Below are 18,573 nucleotides of genomic sequence, written 5' to 3'. Positions count from 1 at the left end.
AAGCTATGACTAAGCTGGACAGCATATTAAAATGCAGGCATTACTTTGCTGACAAAGGTCTGTCTGGTTAAAGCTATGGTTTTCCAGTAGTCATGTATGGATGTGAGAGTTGGACTATAAAGAAGGCTGAGTGCTGAAGAATTGATGCTTTTGAACTGTGTTGTTGAATACTCTTGAGAGTCCCTTGGACTGTAAGGAGATCAAACCACTCAATCCTAAAGGAAATCAATCCTGAATATTCATTAGAAGGACTGATGCTGAAAGTGAAACCAATACTTTGGCCACCTGATGCAAAGAACCAGCTAGAAAAGACCCTGATGCTGCGGAAGATTGAAGGCAGGAGAAGGGGATGACAGAGGATGAGATGGTTGGGTGGCATCTCTGATTCAATGGATATGAGTTTGAGCAAGCTCCAGGAGATGGTGAAGGGCAGGGAAGCCTGTTGTGCTACAGTTCGTGGGGTTGTGAAGAGTTGGACATGACTGAGTGAACAACAACAACAATAAACTCTTTACAAGCCACATTATAATAGTAGCTTCTCCATCTTAAAAAGGAACATTTTAATGATTTGGCTGCCATAATCTTTATTTCATTATTTGCATTGTATGTAAATGCCCGTCTGATTCACAGGGAGATAAATATCATTAAAATATACCTAAAAACTGGTTACTTTTTAGTAAACGTTCCCTTATTATAGCAAAATATAGATAAGAGCTTTATTCAGAGACTTAGCTTCAGGCTGGGAAGAACCTTGGAATTCTTCACCTCTGTAAGCCTCTCTACTTTCATTACTAAAAAAGTGGTATTGATAATAGCAGACTCTACTTGTTAAGATTATGTGAGGATTAGGTCAGATAATGCATCAAAAATGCTCAATGCTTAGCACCAAGGAAGCTTTTAATAAATGGTGATCTGTGGGAAAGGGAGTAGTATATGTATATTACTGTTACCTATTGTTACTTTTGGACCATTTAAGAAAATCCTTCTAAATAAATCTGTATGCTTGGGTGTTTGTGTACAGTTATTAAAATGATTTTTCTTATAAAGAGGCGAGGTTTTCAAGTTTATTTTGAATAGATAAGTAGCAGGTAGTGATCAAATGACAGTTTTTGCTGTAGAAATTGAAGTTGTAATTGCCCCAGGAGAGGATGTCTTCTAAAATACTAGAGAATTCCTCTAGTGGTGGTAGTAGTGGTAGTAGTAGTAGTAGCAGCAGCAATAGCAAAGTAGTTAGTAGTAGTAGTGAGGTCTAAGAAGAGAGGAGAAGATCTCTACTTGAAGTCTTAATTTTTTCATATTATATAACATTCCTCTCATAGTTCCATATGTTATGGATGATAAGTAAATACCTATTGGCCCATTTTGAAAGTAAGGTCAGAGATTTCGCCTGATTTCATCTTGGTTTGGGTCTGCTTTGAGATGTCCATGTTTTAAACTATATACAATTGCTATAGCTTCTCTGGAAACTTTAAAGTGCTTTATACACTGTCTCAAGTAGGTAAGAGTCCGATTTACCAAATCCACATTGAAGTGAGGATATGGTTTCTGGCCTGATTCTCATTCTTTTGTTGTTTCGCTGTGAAGATCTTTTTTTTTTAATGGTATCTTTGGCTTTCATTTTTCATTTTGTTACTACAGATATGTGGCACATTTGTTGGGCAAAGTGTCAAGATAAGTTGACACTTTTCTCAGATATGGTTAGGTCTGCATTATTAATCCTATTTGGAGTTCACACAACTTAAAAGGTACTCAACATTAATTAGATTTCTGTACTTTGAATTATGAGCGCCTGGATATCACTGTTTAAATATTTGAATATATTATACAATAATCCAGGGGTGTGTGTCAGTGTGTTTGTTGTTTTGTGATGATCTTGTATTAGATTTTATTTGGGAAAGTTATCAGATACAAAATGATTAAAATATCCCTCAAAACTTTGTTTCCGGTATGATAGATTTTTTTAAAGAATGGTTTTGAGACAGAGGTGAATAGAGTTATGATTTGAAATGAAGTATATAGAGTGAATAAGACCTGGGATCTGGTTTACATTAAAACATCTTTATTAACACATACTTTAGTCCAGTGTTGGGTCTAAAGTAGGGGCCTAGAGATTATATGCAACTTGACTGATCTAACAGGAAATATCTGCTTAATGAAACTCTGCTGTTAACAATGTAAAGGATTTAGATGTGGATATTAAAGACCACTGTGGGTTTTGTTTAAAATGCAACCAACTTGCTGTATTCTAGCTTTACTTTAATTTCTAGATTGATTCAAAGTAAGTGGAATGAGTCTGAAATCTGTCAAAAACAGCAGTGTATAGGTTAGTAATTACCGTTTGTAGTGGGATGACTTTGAGTTTTACTGGAAGTCAAATAACTATCAAGAGATGATGGTTCTTATTAGGTTCTCACATCGTGTACTTTTTTTGGAATGTAGAGAAATGTTTATCATGCAGAAGTTGTCAACTGAAGCTGATATTTTTAAGGAGAGTGTGAATATGTTAAAATGTCTTATTCTAAAGTAAAATAATGAATTTGAGCAACTCCAATCATTTAACCTAATATAAATTTTATTTGTAATATATTTATGTGTAACTGATCAGAAATTAAAGACAAATATTTCAGGTGTGTTCTCAAAATATATTACTGGATATTTTTTTAAGACTTTTCTTAAAGAATCCAGACTTTTCTACCCTATTGAAAAATTGTGTTCTGGCTGCTTACATAAGTTTGTGTAGGTCTGCCAAACAGGGTAGTAGTCTTCAGTATTTTTTTTGTGTGTGTGTGGTTCACTGACTTTTATTTCTTTGACAAACATGTTGTGAAGACTTATAGAAATGAAAGGTGCTGATGTAATAGTATATTTTTATTTGAAAACCGCAATACATAAAATAAAGCCTGTTTTATTTATTTATTTTGGTTGTGCTGGATCTTTGTTGCTGTATAGGCTTTTTTCTAGTTGCAGTGAGTGGAGGCTACTCTGTAGCTGCCATGCGGGGGTTTCTCATTATAGTGGCTTCTCTTGTTGTGGAGCATGGGCTCTAGGGTGCGTGTACTTCAGTAGTTGTGGCACATTGGCTCAGTAGTTGTGGCTGCTGGGTTCTGGAGCACAGGCTCAATAGTTGTGGCACATGGGCTTAGTTGCTCCACTGCATGTGGGATCTTCCCGGATCAGGGATTGAACTGGTGTCTCCTGCACTGGCAGGCAGTTCTTTACCACTGGGTGACCAGGGGAGCCCCTAAAGCCTGTTTTAAATGAGCTCTCTGTGTGTAGTCATGTGGATAGAGTTTTCTGAGTTTAGGGAGTATTTATATATAAAGAATACAGACCTAGACCTATATTCTTGCTATATTTTAGAGAGTTAGTATCTGTAATAATGAAAGAACTGTGGTTACTCTAAGAAACCTAACACCATTTGTGTAAGGGATATTTCATTGCTTTTTCCTGTCAGAGAAAGTAAATGCAGCTTGAAAAAGAGTTGTGATTAATGGGTATACTGATACTAAATGGGCTCGCATATGTCATTTTGATGCTATGTTGGGGAATATTTTAGGTATGCAATGGACAGGCAGGTGGGGATATTTAAGTATATAAACTGTAAATCAGTCAGATCATTTAACTTACATGAGAGGAGGAGGAACAATAATAGATTTTTACAAAAGAAAAAAAATGTCAGCCTTATAACATTTCCCTTTTGGCTGTTTAACAGTTTGTGGGTAGGTGCAACCCTGGATTATTATTATTTGGGTACCTCAGGATCTGAAAATACTGACCAGAAGGAATTGTACAGGAAATTGGTAGAAAGATCTATGGAATAAACTATTTGATTGAAAAACGGAAAAATTTATCAATAGTTTGAGAAAAAGGTCTTGTTGATTAGCTTATGTGTTCTTGGAAACAATAGCAAAATAGAGGATTAACTTGTTTGTACAGTTCTCATTCCAAAAAGAATTAGAGGCAAAGCAGACGATTACTTATGTTGGTAATAAGGATTTTAGATTGGGGTGAATGGTGCATGAGAATGGGGAGAACCTGGTTTTCTTACTGCAAAATTTTTTTCTTAACTTGAGCTCTGGATATGCTGCCATTTTCCAGGGGGAACTTGTTCATCTTCTGGTTGAAGAGTATATACTTGAGCAGTTCAGTGGGAGGCTACATGATCTTTTCAATTTCTGTCTCTAATGATAATCAGATGAGCATTTTCAATAATATTTATCAAGTCATTCCATTTAGGTTCCTGTATCCTAGTGAAAAATATCATGTCTCAATAATAGTCTATTACAGGTAAGCTTTTAGCATGTAATAGGTTTTAATATCATTGTTACTGTATATATGTTAAGTAATATTTCACTTTAAAGCTCTAATCTAGACTAAAACCTGTACTTTTTTTTTTTTTAGGACAGCCAGTAGAGGGGACTTCATGTTTTCTGCGGACCGTTTGGTAGGTTGATGGAGGCTTTCAATTTTCATTTCATTGTTGTTTCTAGTGTTATAATCATAGTAGCCCAAGGACTTTTTGTTTGAGAACATTCTGCGGTTAAGAGAGATGGTACCAAGTAACATCTTGCTAGACTTTGCAAGTGTTGTTTCTACTTTTGCATTAAAACTCTGCCTCAGTCCCATTCACCTCAAATCATTGCCTACAAACTCGCTGTCTATAGTTCTGACGTACCACTACTTTTCAAGAGGATCTTGGTAACTTGATCCTGAGTCTTAAGTACCTCTTCTTAGGCCAGTGAAGTGAAGTAAATTAAAAGGAAACCAAAGATGTAAAGAGACCTAGTAGTTACCCTTGTGGTGTCCATAGAATGCACAAAAGCTAATAGCTATCTTATAGTTTACATGGGGATGGATATCTATTTTGCCTCTTATTTTCTGTAGTATCTTCACATGTGGATACTGTCTACACTTAGGGAATTCCTGTTAAGGATTGACCAAGCACAATTCTGTTTAGCTAGTGTCATCTGAGAGGATCTCAGGCCAAATTGGGCTGTCTTAGGTAAGCCCTGTTTACTTCTTGTGTGTATATCTAAGTTTGTTTAGTGCTTGGAATGAGGTTGACACATGTTCTGCTGTGGTTGCTAGTATTCATCACTTCATGAAATATACATTGAACTCATGTGAGTCAGACACTGTGCCAGACTGTGTTGTAGGTGGCAGGAGATTGAGTGGTAAAGCATAAAGACATGGGTCCCTGATCTTGTGTGGTTTACAGTCTAAATACTGTTCTCATTGTTTAGTCTGGGAAAGAAAGAAAAGTGATTTATTAAGCTTATAGTTATAACCAGATAGTAGAAGACAGATTATTAAAGGGAATGTGATGATATTGGTGGGGGGAGGTATGAAACTCTTCATTTACATTTTTCCTAGGGAAATCTTTATTCCAAAAGAGTGTAGACGGTACATATTCTACTTTTGACTTTTAAGTATTCTTGGTTCAAAGGCCACTTCTATTTGAGCTTCCAGGGGCAGTAAAAATCCTTGGATTGCATCAAGGTAAATGTAGTTGACATTCTTGGAGTGATAGGTTATTTCTTTTTGCTTTTATCAAACCAAAGGGTTCAAGATAGTTGTATCAGTGGCTGCTGTGGGGAAAAACAGAGATCTTGGTGTTCACTGATAGAAAATGATTTCTCTCTCTTTGTTTCTTTTGCTCTCCTTGTGCCATTTTCCTATAGAACATAGGAATTAAGATCATGGTTATTATAAAATGCTTGCTTGAAAGGGCAGGCATTATATCTTAGTCAAATGAGATAATAAGGACCCGGGGCAAAATTCACCTGAGTGGATGGTAATTTTGGACCTCTCTGTTCTCTGCAGTTGGATTTGAAGGTCCTGATATTGGGGGTGGAGGGTGTGGAAGGTCAGTTGTGGTTGTGGTAGGGACTGGAGCTGTTGAGGTTTCTGGTGATGGGAATTTCTAGTATACTGTCTCTTCTAGCACAAGGGTCCTATTATAGTTGACATTAATTCTGTCTTGAGTTTGTCAGGATTGGCTTTCCTGGCACTCAGATTTTGAATTTTAACTCTTGAGAATAGGTTAAACCCTTCTTCTGGTTTGTGTTCTCCTGTAAAGCTTGGACACACTAATTCTTGTCCCAAAGTTGCAGGAGATGGGCAGGTGGTAAGATTTTTTAGAGTAGTATTACTAGAAGGAAAACAAGGCTCTTCAAAGAAAATGATCCTCTTCTTTCCTTGTACTTTGCTCATAAGAAACATTAGTCTCCACAGATGGTGGTGGCTAGAGGTGACTATGCACACACACACACACAGTATTCATGAGGTTCCTGGACCCTCTGGTACTCCAGATTGACACAGTGCGGCCTATTTAACATTTATCATTTTAATGGCAGCAGGGTGTTTTGTTGTGATAACAGAGCATAGGGCTTGACATTTCTCTCTGCTGTTCTTAATCAGTAATATAATACTGATTGGAGAAAATGTGCTCTACAGACTCAGCACTGCCTTTTTGTAGTGGCCTCTGGATGTTCATAGGACTATCTGATGGGTTTTAGATATTATATAACTGCAAGGATATTCCTTGTAGTTCTGATGGATTCTTTGCTCTGTACACATTAAGATCATTAGGAGCCTTTTTTTTTTTTTAAAGCTGAAGTCCTAATACATTTAACTGGATCCTACTTCAAGATCAGTAAATTGGTTCAGTTCCATCCACTCATTTATTTCCTCCTAAGAAATTCAGGCTTTATTTCTCATCATGGTGGGCCTTTGTTAAAAAGCATCCACCTTAACTATTTCAAAGTACTAAACAAGGCGAAGCGGCGCCGGCCGCTTCCCAGCCAGGCTGAAAGGGCTCGGGAAGCTAGCTGGCCTTGGCCCTAAATCACATACTGGATGGCCTGGCCCCAGCTACCCTTGCTGAGCCGCGCAAAGAAGGATGCTCCTGGCTCTCGTTGGCCTCCCAGGTTTGCTTTCCATCTTTTCCTGAAGGTGCCCTTAGGTCCACTGTCCAGACCCTGCGGCCGCTGGGAAAGCCAAACCCCGAGTGTCTGGAGAGTAACCGGAAGTGTCCTCCCAGGTGGAGGGGCAGCGCCGGCCGCAGCCGGGGAGAGGGAAGAATTGAGTATTGTTAATAACTATGGACTGGAGACCTTTTGGAGCCAAAAGGAAGACAGTCTTGAGTCGTTCTTGTTATGGGTTGTAAATACCACATGAAGAATGAGTGCATGTGATGCTGGAAACTTGTAGAAAGGAACTACTCATGATTGAAAGGATTAAAACAGATGTATCTTTCAAGTTCTTATCAAGAAAGTGACTATGAAGAAAATGACGGGTCAGGAAGACCAGTGGAAAACTCCCTAGGAGAGAGCCATAGAAAATGTACACTTCAAAAGAGAGATATAATCAGAGAACTCAAAAAAGGAAAATATATCATGTATGCCATCAGAAGGGTAAAATGATTTTTATTCAAGTGCATGAGATTACTCAAATAGATGATCAGATATACCAGTGCCTTGAACGTGAGCAAAACTTTTTTGAAAACTTAGCTCTTATTATGTGTGAGAGAACCCACACTGGGGAGAAACCTTATAGATGTGATATGTGTGAGAAAACCTTCATCCAAAGCTCAGATCTTATTTCACATCAGAGGATCTACAGTTATGAGAAACCTTATAAATGTAGCAAATGTGAGAAGAGCTTTTGGCACCACTTAGCCCTTTCAGGACAGCAGAGAATGCATGCAGGTGAACAATTCTATACATGTGATATCTGTGGCAAGAATTTTGGTCAGAGCTCTGATCTGCTTGTCCACCAGCGAAGCCATACAGGCGAGAAACCGTATCTGTGTAGTGAGTGTGATAAATGCTTCAGCTGAAGTACAAACCTCATAAGGCACAGAAGAACTCACACGGGTGAAAAACCACTTAAGTGTCTGGAGTGTGAAAAAGCTTTTAGTGGGAAATCTGATCTTATTAGCCACCAGAGAACTCATACTGGTGAAAGACCCTACAAATGTAATAAGTGTGAGAAAAGTTACCGACACCGGTCAGCCTTCATTGTTCGTAAAATAGTACATACTGGGGAGAAGCCCTATAAGTGTGGTGCCTGTGAGAAATGCTTTGGCCAGAAATCAGACCTTATTGTACACCAGAGAGTCCACACAGGTGAGAAGCCATATAAATGCTTGGAATGTATGAGAAGTTTTCCCCAGAGTGCCAACCTCATCAGGCACCAGGCAACTCACATTCACACTTTTAAATGCCTTGAATATGAGAAGAGCTTCAGCTGTAGTTCAGACCTTATTGTGCATCAAAGAATTCACATGGAAGAGAAACTGCATCAGTGGTCTGCATGTGAGAGTGGCTTCTTCCTAGGCATGGACTTAGTTGCCCAACAGAAAATGAGAACTCAGACAGAGGAGCTGCATTATAAATACAGTGTCTGTGATAAAAGCTTTCACCAGAGCTCAGCCCTTCTTCAACATCAGACAGTCCACATTGGTGAAAAACCCTATATCTGTAATGTGGCTGAGAAAGTTCTTGAGCTCAGCCCTCCCCATGTATCAGAAGCCTCACAGATGTCTTGACCAGACAAGAAGTTATTATACCATACACAAACAAACAAACAGAAAAAGATGTATTTACAATGTAAGAGAACTCATTTAAGATGGAGAACTCAAAGCAAATCTCAGATTTTCCTCAGAGCTCAGACTTTATTGGGGACCAGAAAATCTGCAGTTATAGGAACTTGAGAAATGGTTTGACCAGAGAGCTGTCTTTACAGAACCGTATCAATCACTCCAGTGAGAAACCTTACAGATTCCCTGAGTTTTTTGAAAACCTTCAGCCCAAGCTCATGTCTGATCACCCACAAGAGGATTTATACAGGTGGGAAACTTACAAGTTCATTGAATGTGAGAAAGCTCTGTAGCAATGCTCACCTCTCCTCATTCCAAGAGAATTCAGATCAGAGGATGATATTTTTTAATGCCCTGTGAAACAGTGCTTCAGACAGTATGCTCGCCTCATTGGAAGTCAGAAAGCCCCACTGGAAAGAAACCCCAACAGTTGTGAAAAAAGCCTCTTAACATAACTGTGACTTTATTACCTATCAGAGAAGCCATACAGGTGAAAATTTGTGTATTTGCCTTGAATGTGGCAAAAGCCTTAAGTGGAGAGCCTTCTTGGGTTTGCCACCCCCCTAAAAAAAAGAAAATCTGGTGAAGGACCTTATGAATTCTCTGAATGAGAAAACTTCTGTCAATGATCAGTTCTTGTACACCAGGGAACTTGTATAAGTGAAAGACCCTATAAATAACCCTAAGCCTAGGGGAGAAAAAAAAATCCTTGCAGGAAATCTCTCTTATTGGGCCCCAAAGAAACTACTCTGGAGAGCATTTTGTAGACCTCTATAGAGGTCTAACTGTGAACTGTGTACATTTAACAGGTATGAGAAGAACTGTTCTCATAGTTAGTTGACCCCTGTAGTAGAGGTGACTTTTAATGTCGACATGCAAACAGTTTTGTTTAAATACCCAGAAACTTGTTCTGGGAAGAGCTAGGGCAGGTCAGAGTAGGCCTGATGGGTAACTCAGGTAAAGATGCTTTTCTTTTATCTGAATGACTGAATGATTGCTTTACTTTCAGTTTTTGAAATTTGGAACTCCAATAAAAGAAAGGACTGTAATTGAAAAAAAAAATAAACAAGGCAAAGCAGTTCCCGGTGGGCACTATTTCCAGAGTTACCAGAAGTATATTATGTCCAAGTGTCCCTGCCATACTCTTGCACTTGCTGTGGTTTTGCATTTCTCATAATATAGCCTGGACTAACTGAATGAGAATCAGAAGGCATACTTGAGCCTTTAGTGGCAATCATGTGCCTCACCAAGGTTGGATACCTAGCAGCAAGCAACCTGACATTTGGTTCTATCTCTGAATCTAACAGAAAATCTAACAGTTTCAGAAAAACATCTACTTCTGCTTTATTGACTATGCCAAAGTCTTTGACTGTGTGTATCACAGAAATATGTGGAAAATTCTTCAAGAGATGGGAATACCAGACCAACTCACCTGCCTCCTGAGAAATCTGTATGCAGGTCAAGAAGCAGCAGTTAGAACTGGACATGGAACAGCAGACTGGTTCCAAATCGGGAAAGGAGTATGTCAGGGCTGTATATTGTCACCCTGCTTATTTAACTTATATGCAGAGTACATCATGAGAAACGCTGGGCTGGAAGAAGCACAAGCTGGAATCAAGATTGCCGAGAGAAATATCAATAACCTCAGATATGCAGATGACACCACCCTTAGGGCAGAAAGCAAAGAAGAACTAAAGAGCCTCTTGATGAAAGTGAGAGAGGAGAGTGAAAAAGTTGGCTTAAAACTCAACATTCAGAAAGCTAAGATCATGGCATCTGGTCCCATCACTTCATGGCAAATAGATAGGGAAACTGGAAACAGTGACAGACTTTATTTTTGGGGGCTTCAAAATCACTGCAGATGGCGACTGCAACCATGAAATTAAGAGACACTTGCTCCTTGGAAGGAAAGCTATGACCAAACTTAGACAGCATATTAGAAAGCAGAGACATTACTTTGCCAACAAAGCCCTGTCTAGTCAAAGCTATGGTTTTTCTAGTAGTCATGTGTGGATGTGAGAGTTGGACTATAAAGAAGGCTGAGTACCGAAAAATTGCTGCTTTTGAACTGTGGTGTTGGAGAAGACTCTTGAGAGTCCCTTGGACTGCAAGGAGATCCAACCAGTCCATCCTAAAGGAGATCAGTCCTGGGTGTTCATTGGAAGGACTAATGCTGAAGCAGAAATTCCAATACTTTGGCTACCTTATTCAAAGAGCTGACTCATTTGAAAAGACCCTGATGCTGGGAAAGATTGAAGGTGGGAGGAGAAGGGAATAACAGGATGAGATGGTTGTATGGCATCACCGTCTCCATGGACATGAGTTTGAGTAAACTCTGGGAGTTGGTGATGGACAGAGAGGCCTGGCATGCTACAGTCCATGGGGTCACAAAGAGTCGGACACGACTGAGAGACTGAACTGAACTGAACTGAATCTAACACATGATAGGGTCGCCCTTCCTACTGCTATAAGTTAAATCCTTGCCTAGTATGTTGTTGACTTTTCGCCCAGTGTTAAACTCCTGAGGCCAACAGCTAACAGGAGATTCTTAGCAAGTTCTCAAATTATTCTTCCTTTGACTCTCTAGATCAGACTTGTTGTGGAAGAGGGATTGAATCAGCTACCATATAAAGAATGCATGGTGACCACTCCAACAGGTAACCAGGGCTGTTACTCTCATATTCTCATAAAAATTCTGGGCTGGAATTGGGGGATAATGAGCAGAAAGCAGTCTGAGTAAATCAGTATGCAAAATGAGGCATCTGCATGGCACTGTTCTTTTAAACAACTTATTAAATTTGGGGACATTTAGTAAAGAAATTTATGTGAATGACTTTTGTTAATAGCTTGCTTGTCAGTTTAAGTTAAAGGTTAATAAATATTCTTCAGCATTCGGATGTTACCTTTGATGACAGCACATTAGGACCAGAGCTAAGAATTGCTGTCAGCTTACCTTCACTTTTGTGGGGAAGATGCTGGTGTTAACAAATGAGTAGGGTGGTTTAGCAATGGAAACTCCAGGTAAAAGAAGGAAAAGTAAAAAAGAAAATAAAAACGATGAGGATTGGAGAAGAGGATTTAGATTTGTTCTGCTCTAACAGAGAGCAGTCAAGGATCCCTATTTTAGGGATTTGAAATTCTGATATGGTTCTTTATTAAATAATGGAAACTGTTATATCCAAAGGTTGATTTTGTGAAAATTAGGGACTAAGCTTGCTGCATCAAAATTGATACAAATTCAGTCTGAGACCAAGGCATGAATGTGTCTTGATAATTACTTCAATCTTTCTCTTCTGCTTTTAAACACAGAATGCAGGTTAATGAAAGTGGACATGAATAAGGAGGCTCTCTGCTATGGCTCACAGTGGGCTCCTAGTTTGAATTTATGGGGTTTCTAGCATTCTTGGAATGCAACAGTTCTCCTCAATTCAATTTAAGAAATGTGTATGTGAATATCATGCTATCATAAGGCTTATTCCTGCTCGATGAAGTCTGCCTCTCCCAATTATTCCCACAGGTTTCTTATGAAGAATTAACTATGAAAAATCATGACTCTTCTTATTGCTTCCACAGGGAACCTAAGATGTTATACAGTATGTCTGGGCAAGAGTTGTTCTGTGCCCATCTGCTTTAAACCATAGATACTTTATTAAATAGTTGCTCCAATGATGAAAGATAAATTATTTGGTTTTATTCCCCCAACAGGGTACAAATATGAAGGAGTGAAATTTGAAAAGGGAAATTGTGGGGTCAGCATAATGAGAAGCGGTAGGTTTGTGTATGTGTGACTTTGTCTCTTTGCATTCTTAGATACAGTTGCTGTTTTCCGAGAGGCAGGCTTGTCTCCTGAGCTTAAATCTCACCACCTGTGTTATCTATCCTCATAGTGCCTTTGAATCATGGCCCATGTGTTGCCGAGTTTGGCTAATTTTAATTGCAGAGCATCTTCCCTAGTGGTGGTTATCCATGGGCAAGCCAGCTTTGAAAAATTCAGAGGAGAGTGGAAGAATAGGAGGATGTAATGATAGTATCTTGGAGAGAATAGGGAAGCTTGAAGATTGATGGAATATGTAATAGCACAAATTCAGACCTATAGAACTTTGAGCACTCAACTAGAGAAAATCTTTGTTCTGATTTTTACATTTCTTTTGTGAGGAACAGTCCTACCCTGTCAGGAGCTGGACTGAATGGCTTGTTTAATATTTTTAGTTTTATATTTGATGAGTATGTGATTATGTAGGCAAAAGAACTTAACTGTGATTAACCCTAGGTATTTCCAATTGCTAGTCTCATGTGTTTGTGTTTGAGTCCAACCAATTGCCCTTGTAAATTAACCTTTGTGCAGCAAAATCACATACCTGTAACTAGGACCTATACCTGTTACATGGGGATGATTATTTCCATTTGGCAACTTAATTCATTAATTATTCTTTGTACAAGATCCAGGGTATGGTAGAATCCCCATTTGCTTGCATTGGAAATAGATGGATTTTTTTCCCTTTGGCTGAACCTTGTGCATGTGGGATCTTAGTTGCTCTGCCAGGGACTGAACCCATGCCCTCTGCACTGGGAGTGTGGAGTCTTAATCTCTGGACCACCAGGAAAGTCCCTGGATTTTTTTTCCACATATAAACATTCCCATTGCTTCTCTGGCTATGAAATTCTGTTTGTGAACAATTGGGTATCTCAAATAAAATAGGAGCTTTAAGCTCCTTTTTTTAAAATAGAAAGTAGCTCTTAAGTAGTGATAGGATTTTCAGAGCAATGCTGTTCAACCTTTTAAAATTAGTAAAGACAATGGAAATGGACTTTTAAGGCACAATTTCTTCTGTTTTAGTCCAGCTTCTGCCCTAAAGGCAGCATGATCCTAGCACCCCTAGTGTATACCAGATGACCTTGGAGTGATGCACAGAGAGGGTGTTTTTAACTTTAGTAGCTTTTGGTTTATTTCCATATCTATTAGAAAGAAACTTTTTATATTTTAACTAGTGACATAAAGTTTCCTCTTAAATGTAAACAAAAATAATTAATTTAAAGGAAAATATTAAGTAAATAACTGTACAAGAAGAATTTTGATGTGGCTTAAAATCTTGAAGATGATGTGAGAATGATTGACTTTTAGCAAACACTTCCTTAAATGAATTCAGACTCAAAAATAGCTTTACCTTCAGAAACCAAGGGGATGATGGTGGTTTTGGTCTGGATCTCTGGGGGAAGAGGGAACAGCTTATTACTTTTTCACTGTTTGCCAGCCAAGCCTCTGCCATTGAAGTCATTGCTAGGGCTACATGATATCTCTTGATGTCAGCTTGATCTAAATGGAGAGCCTTTGGTCTACTGCCCTCATTCTTCCATTATATTCTATATTTTTGTCAGATGAAAGTAATACAGTGTCCTAAAATAATAGAATTAAAATGTTCCTGATATAGAAAAGTTCAGAGAGCAGCTTAAATGCTTTATTACCTGTAATCATGGAAGCGTGACAACTCTAAAACTTGTAAGCCAGCAGTAAAGTTAGCTTATCCTAGTTTCGTTGACCAGCCCTTAATCTAGCTTCATTGACCTGAACTAAGTATAAAACCATATTTTATCAGAAGTGAAAGCTGTTAGCTTAAGAAGAATTGCTTTCATTTTGGCAGTGTCTTTATTGTGTTAGTAATAGTCACAAACTCTACTTTGGCTTATTCTCGAACTTTCACTCTATCTCCTCTTAATCACTCTTTCTTTTTTATTTCCTACTTCAAGGTGAGGCAATGGAACAAGGTTTACGAGACTGCTGTCGATCCATACGAATTGGAAAGATCCTGATTCAGAGTGATGAGGAGACACAAAGAGCCAAAGTATATTATGCCAAGTTCCCCCCAGACATTTACAGAAGAAAAGTCCTTCTGATGTATCCAATTCTCAGTGAGTTGCTTGCATTTAATTTGTAACCTTTTATTAGGGTTAAAATTCAGCTTAGTGCCTACCTTTTAGGTACCCTTCTTTAAAGATGAAACTGTTCCTAAATGTGTTCTTTTTTTGTTTTTCTCAGTTGGATTTGGAGTTGCCCTGGGTAGTTCTCTGGGGAATTTTTATTGTGTAATAAGAAAATACACATTAGTCAAACTTTATTAGCTCCAAAAAACTTCTATTTTAAGATTAACAGATTGAAGCAAAAGATTTAATGAGGCAAAATATACAGAACACAGAATATATACTGAAATATGTCCCTTTTCTAGCTCAGCGTATAGCAATGATTTTCTCAAGGATTTATCCTCTTTGGAGGTAATAGTTTTTTCTCCTATTCTAGTCTTTTCCTATGCTTGCTCAGATCCTAGAGTTCAGGATAGCAGGTGGGTATTACATTTGATATCTCAAATACTGAATGATTTGAAAGCTGAAAAGTACGTGGGTTATGTCTGTTATTGAAAATAACATCATTTATAAAAAACAGACATCTTCTTTTTTTTCATTTATTTTTATTAGTTGGAGGCTAATTACTTTACAATATTGTAGTGGTTTTTGCCATACATTGACATGAATCAGCCATGGATTTACATGTGTCCCCATCCTGATTCTTCCCACCCACCTCCCTCCCCACCCCATCCCTTTGGGTCTTCCCAGTGCACCAGCCCTGAGCACTTGTCTCATGCATCCAACCTGGGCTGGCAACCTGTTTCATATTTGATAATATACATGTTTCAATGCTATTCTCTCAGATCATCCCACCCTCACCTTCTCCCATAGAGTCCAAAAAGAAAACCCAGACATCTTCAAATGAAGCTTTATCTAGTAGTATCTTATGTTAGATTACTAAACTGCTTTTACTTTGAAGCAACATCAAAGATATTTTGAGATGAATGTTAAAGTTGCCAATGCATTTGATTTTCATTTGATTTCAGGTACTGGAAATACTGTAATTGAAGCTGTAAAGGTTCTCATAGAACATGGAGTTCAACCTAGTGTCATTATCCTACTCAGTCTGTTCTCTACTCCTCATGGTGAGTTCAACAAGAGGCAGCAACTGGGGCTCTGGATGGTCATGGAGTGGTTAAGTGTGCATCTGTCCAACCATTCATCCTGAAGAAAAGTTCATTTGCTTTCACATTAATTCCTAACTGAATTTTGATAATTATAACTTGTGTTTGTCATCTCTAAGCTTAGTTGTAATACTTTACACCATTCAACCATTCTAATGTTGTTCAAATTCAAATGGAAAAGTATGAACTAGCCACACTGAAGGGAAATGCAATTGTTTTCATAGTGGCCCTGTTTGAGTAGAGCTTGCCAGTGGCTGAAAGGTCCCCATTTCTCCTGGCTCCCCACCTGAGCCTGAGAACTGCTCTCAAACAGCAAGAAAATCAAGGTTCTAGCTAGCCCTGTGGTCCTTTGAAGTAAGCTCTGTAGTATGAAGCAAAGAGCGGAAGTTTTTAAACTTAGACTTCTGCTCAAAGGGCATGATCAAAGAACTTGCATTCTCCATTTCCTGAGAGAGGTAAGCCTAATTTAAGACACTGGGTTTCTTTGCCATATAAGTTAAGACAATTATGAAAGTATTCTAAAGAAATAATCATAAAGGCATGTAGACGTTTAGCGTTTAGGATAGTCATTAGAGAGACTATCATTTTCATGTAAGAAAAAAATTGAAAGTATATAAGTGACTTACTTGGAAATAGTTAAGTAAATATACAGTTGACCCTTGAACAATGTGGGTTTGAACTGCGTGGATCCACTTATACATGGATATTTTTCAGTAGTAAATACTATAGTACAACACAATCCATGGTTGATTGAATTCATGTATGTAGAGGAACTACAGATACAGAGGGCTGACTAGGTTATATGTGGATTAGCCTCCATGTTGTTCAAGGATCAACTGTATGTAATATTATAAACTGTTAAATCATGTTTTTGAAAAAAATATTTAATGATGTCAGAAAATCTAAATGTAAGAGCAGAATAAATAGCTTTAGTGAGGCTGACCACTCAGCCATCACCACAGTCTCCTGTTGACCTTCAGAACTATGAGTTAGGCTGCAGACTCTTTCAAGAGTCAGAAAATGAGTGACTTTAGCTTTACATATAGGAAGGTCATATCTAGGACCTGCTTACAGTTTTTCTCACGTTTGATCAATCTATTTTTAGCAACTTTATTGAGATATAATAGACATACAGTATATCACATATTTAAAATGTAAAATTTGATATCTTTTGACATCATTGCAACAATAAAAAAATTTGGTCAATCAAAACAACAGAAACACAACAGCATTAGAATAGGATAAAATGTCATCACCAAATTTAGAGATGACTGATACAAATTATTATGACTACCAAAATCAGACTTGGATTTAACATGAAACCTAATTAAGTCTTTCCTCAGCATGAGAGGCTAGACAGATGCACAATACTATTTCAATTTTTATTTTAAATTAATAGTGGTTGTCTTAGGGTGGTGGAATTCTAAGTGACTTATGTTATTTTTTAAGCTTTTTCTTTGTATTTTCCAAATGTTCTGCAATGAATTTGTATTTGTTTCATAAGAAAGAGAAATGTTTTGCTTCTAGTTAGAGCATTTCCTCATTTCCAAAGGTTCCGTATCTCAGTCAACCATGAAGAGGCTACAGAGAAACTACTTCAGAGAGTCACACTTAGTAGGCCATTGATTATTTTCCTGTTTCATAATAAAAAATTACCTGTAGTTCAAATGTTGATGGTTACAAAGGCTGATTTGCTTGGTCATCTGTCTATATAACAGAGGTAGCATTGTAAATTTTGAGATAACAAAATAATTATTGGGTTTTCTATCTTTGGAGTAGAAAAGTAACTGTGTTAGTTCTAATAGTATACATTAGAATAAGATACTCATTCTTTGACATTATAGATGAAAAAATCTTATTCTGTGGCATCCTTGCTATGGCTTTTTAGTTTGACTGGGATCCAAGCTAGTCCCTGTCCTTTCCTCCTCCACCTCCTCCCCACCAGGCTAGAGTCATAAATTCTAAAAAACTAGCTTTCTGTGACATATCAAAAAAGTCTTAGCACTTGTTTCAACAGTGTTCCAATTGAGAAACCATCATCTAATGTATGATCCTGTTTCCAGAAAGGACTATATTCTCTCTATTTCAGCTGCCTTTAAAATAAAACAAACAAGACTCATTAGGGGGAAAGTTGCTATAACTGAATATATTTTTCATATATTGATTACAAAACAGTTTGATTCTAAGAATTTATTAGTGAATGGTGGAAACATAGCCTGACTGCTATAAAAACTTTTCAGGTATCAGAAATTATATAAATAAAAGATTAACCAAGTCTAACTATTTGTCCAAAGGTCATTGCTCTCTGTCTTCTGTCAGTAGTAGACCTACTGATTGACCATAAAATTACTGAATTCCAGGTAATGTTATCAAAAAAATCCCACCATAATGACAATTTTTCTTTTCTCTTTTAAGGTGCCAAATCAATCATTCAGGAGTTTCCAGAGATCACAATTTTAACTACTGAAGTTCATCCTGTTGCACCTACACATTTCGGACAGAAATACTTTGGAACAGACTAAGTTATTGGAGGAAAATTATTCTTCTGTGAAATATTGCAGTTATGTTTTGAGTTTCTACCTGTTTGGCTATTTCACTTAAGGAATGACATAGAAAATTGTGTTAAAGATACTTTGTAATGTTTGGAAGTAGGTATAGTAAAACGGAAATACTTGAGTTTGTTGTTTTTTTTTTTTTAGTTATTTCTTAACTGTTGGTACCAAATTCAACAATGAAGCACATACAACTCTGAAAATATTTTAATAATGCTCTTATACAAATTGCTGATCCCTCAGTGCATTGAAACTTTTCCCTAATTTATGAATCTCAGTTTAGAGGTTGCTTGCAGCCACAAATAAAACCCAAATGGAAGTCAGTTCATTGGTCCACTATAGTTTGCATTTTGTTTAGTTTGCTTTTAGTTCTAGGGAGATTTCATGCATGTGGCTG

At 37.7% G+C, this 18,573-nt stretch overlaps 1 protein-coding gene across 2 annotated transcripts in view; it reads left to right on the top strand.

Annotated features, from left to right (window-relative positions):
• The window catches only part of UPRT (uracil phosphoribosyltransferase homolog), a 28,985-nt gene extending 10,685 nt beyond the window's left edge, over positions 1-18,300 (top strand). Inside the window, exons 2-7 of one of the 2 annotated variants that reach the window (XM_061136298.1) lie at positions 4,402-4,444; positions 11,190-11,259; positions 12,308-12,370; positions 14,348-14,509; positions 15,487-15,585; positions 18,040-18,300. In XM_061136298.1, coding sequence (XP_060992281.1) covers positions 4,402-4,444; positions 11,190-11,259; positions 12,308-12,370; positions 14,348-14,509; positions 15,487-15,585; positions 18,040-18,146 — 544 coding nt within the window. In that variant the 3' untranslated portion in view covers positions 18,147-18,300. The remainder of the gene's footprint in view (positions 1-4,401; positions 4,445-11,189; positions 11,260-12,307; positions 12,371-14,347; positions 14,510-15,486; positions 15,586-18,039) is intronic. The other variant, XM_061136299.1, reaches the window with a different exon arrangement.
• The last annotated feature ends 273 nt before the right edge of the window (positions 18,301-18,573 follow it).

The sequence above is a fragment of the Dama dama genome, chromosome X (assembly GCF_033118175.1).
Source record: "Dama dama isolate Ldn47 chromosome X, ASM3311817v1, whole genome shotgun sequence".
NCBI lineage: Eukaryota > Metazoa > Chordata > Mammalia > Artiodactyla > Cervidae > Dama > Dama dama.
This window is presented reverse-complemented; position numbering and strand designations above follow the sequence as displayed.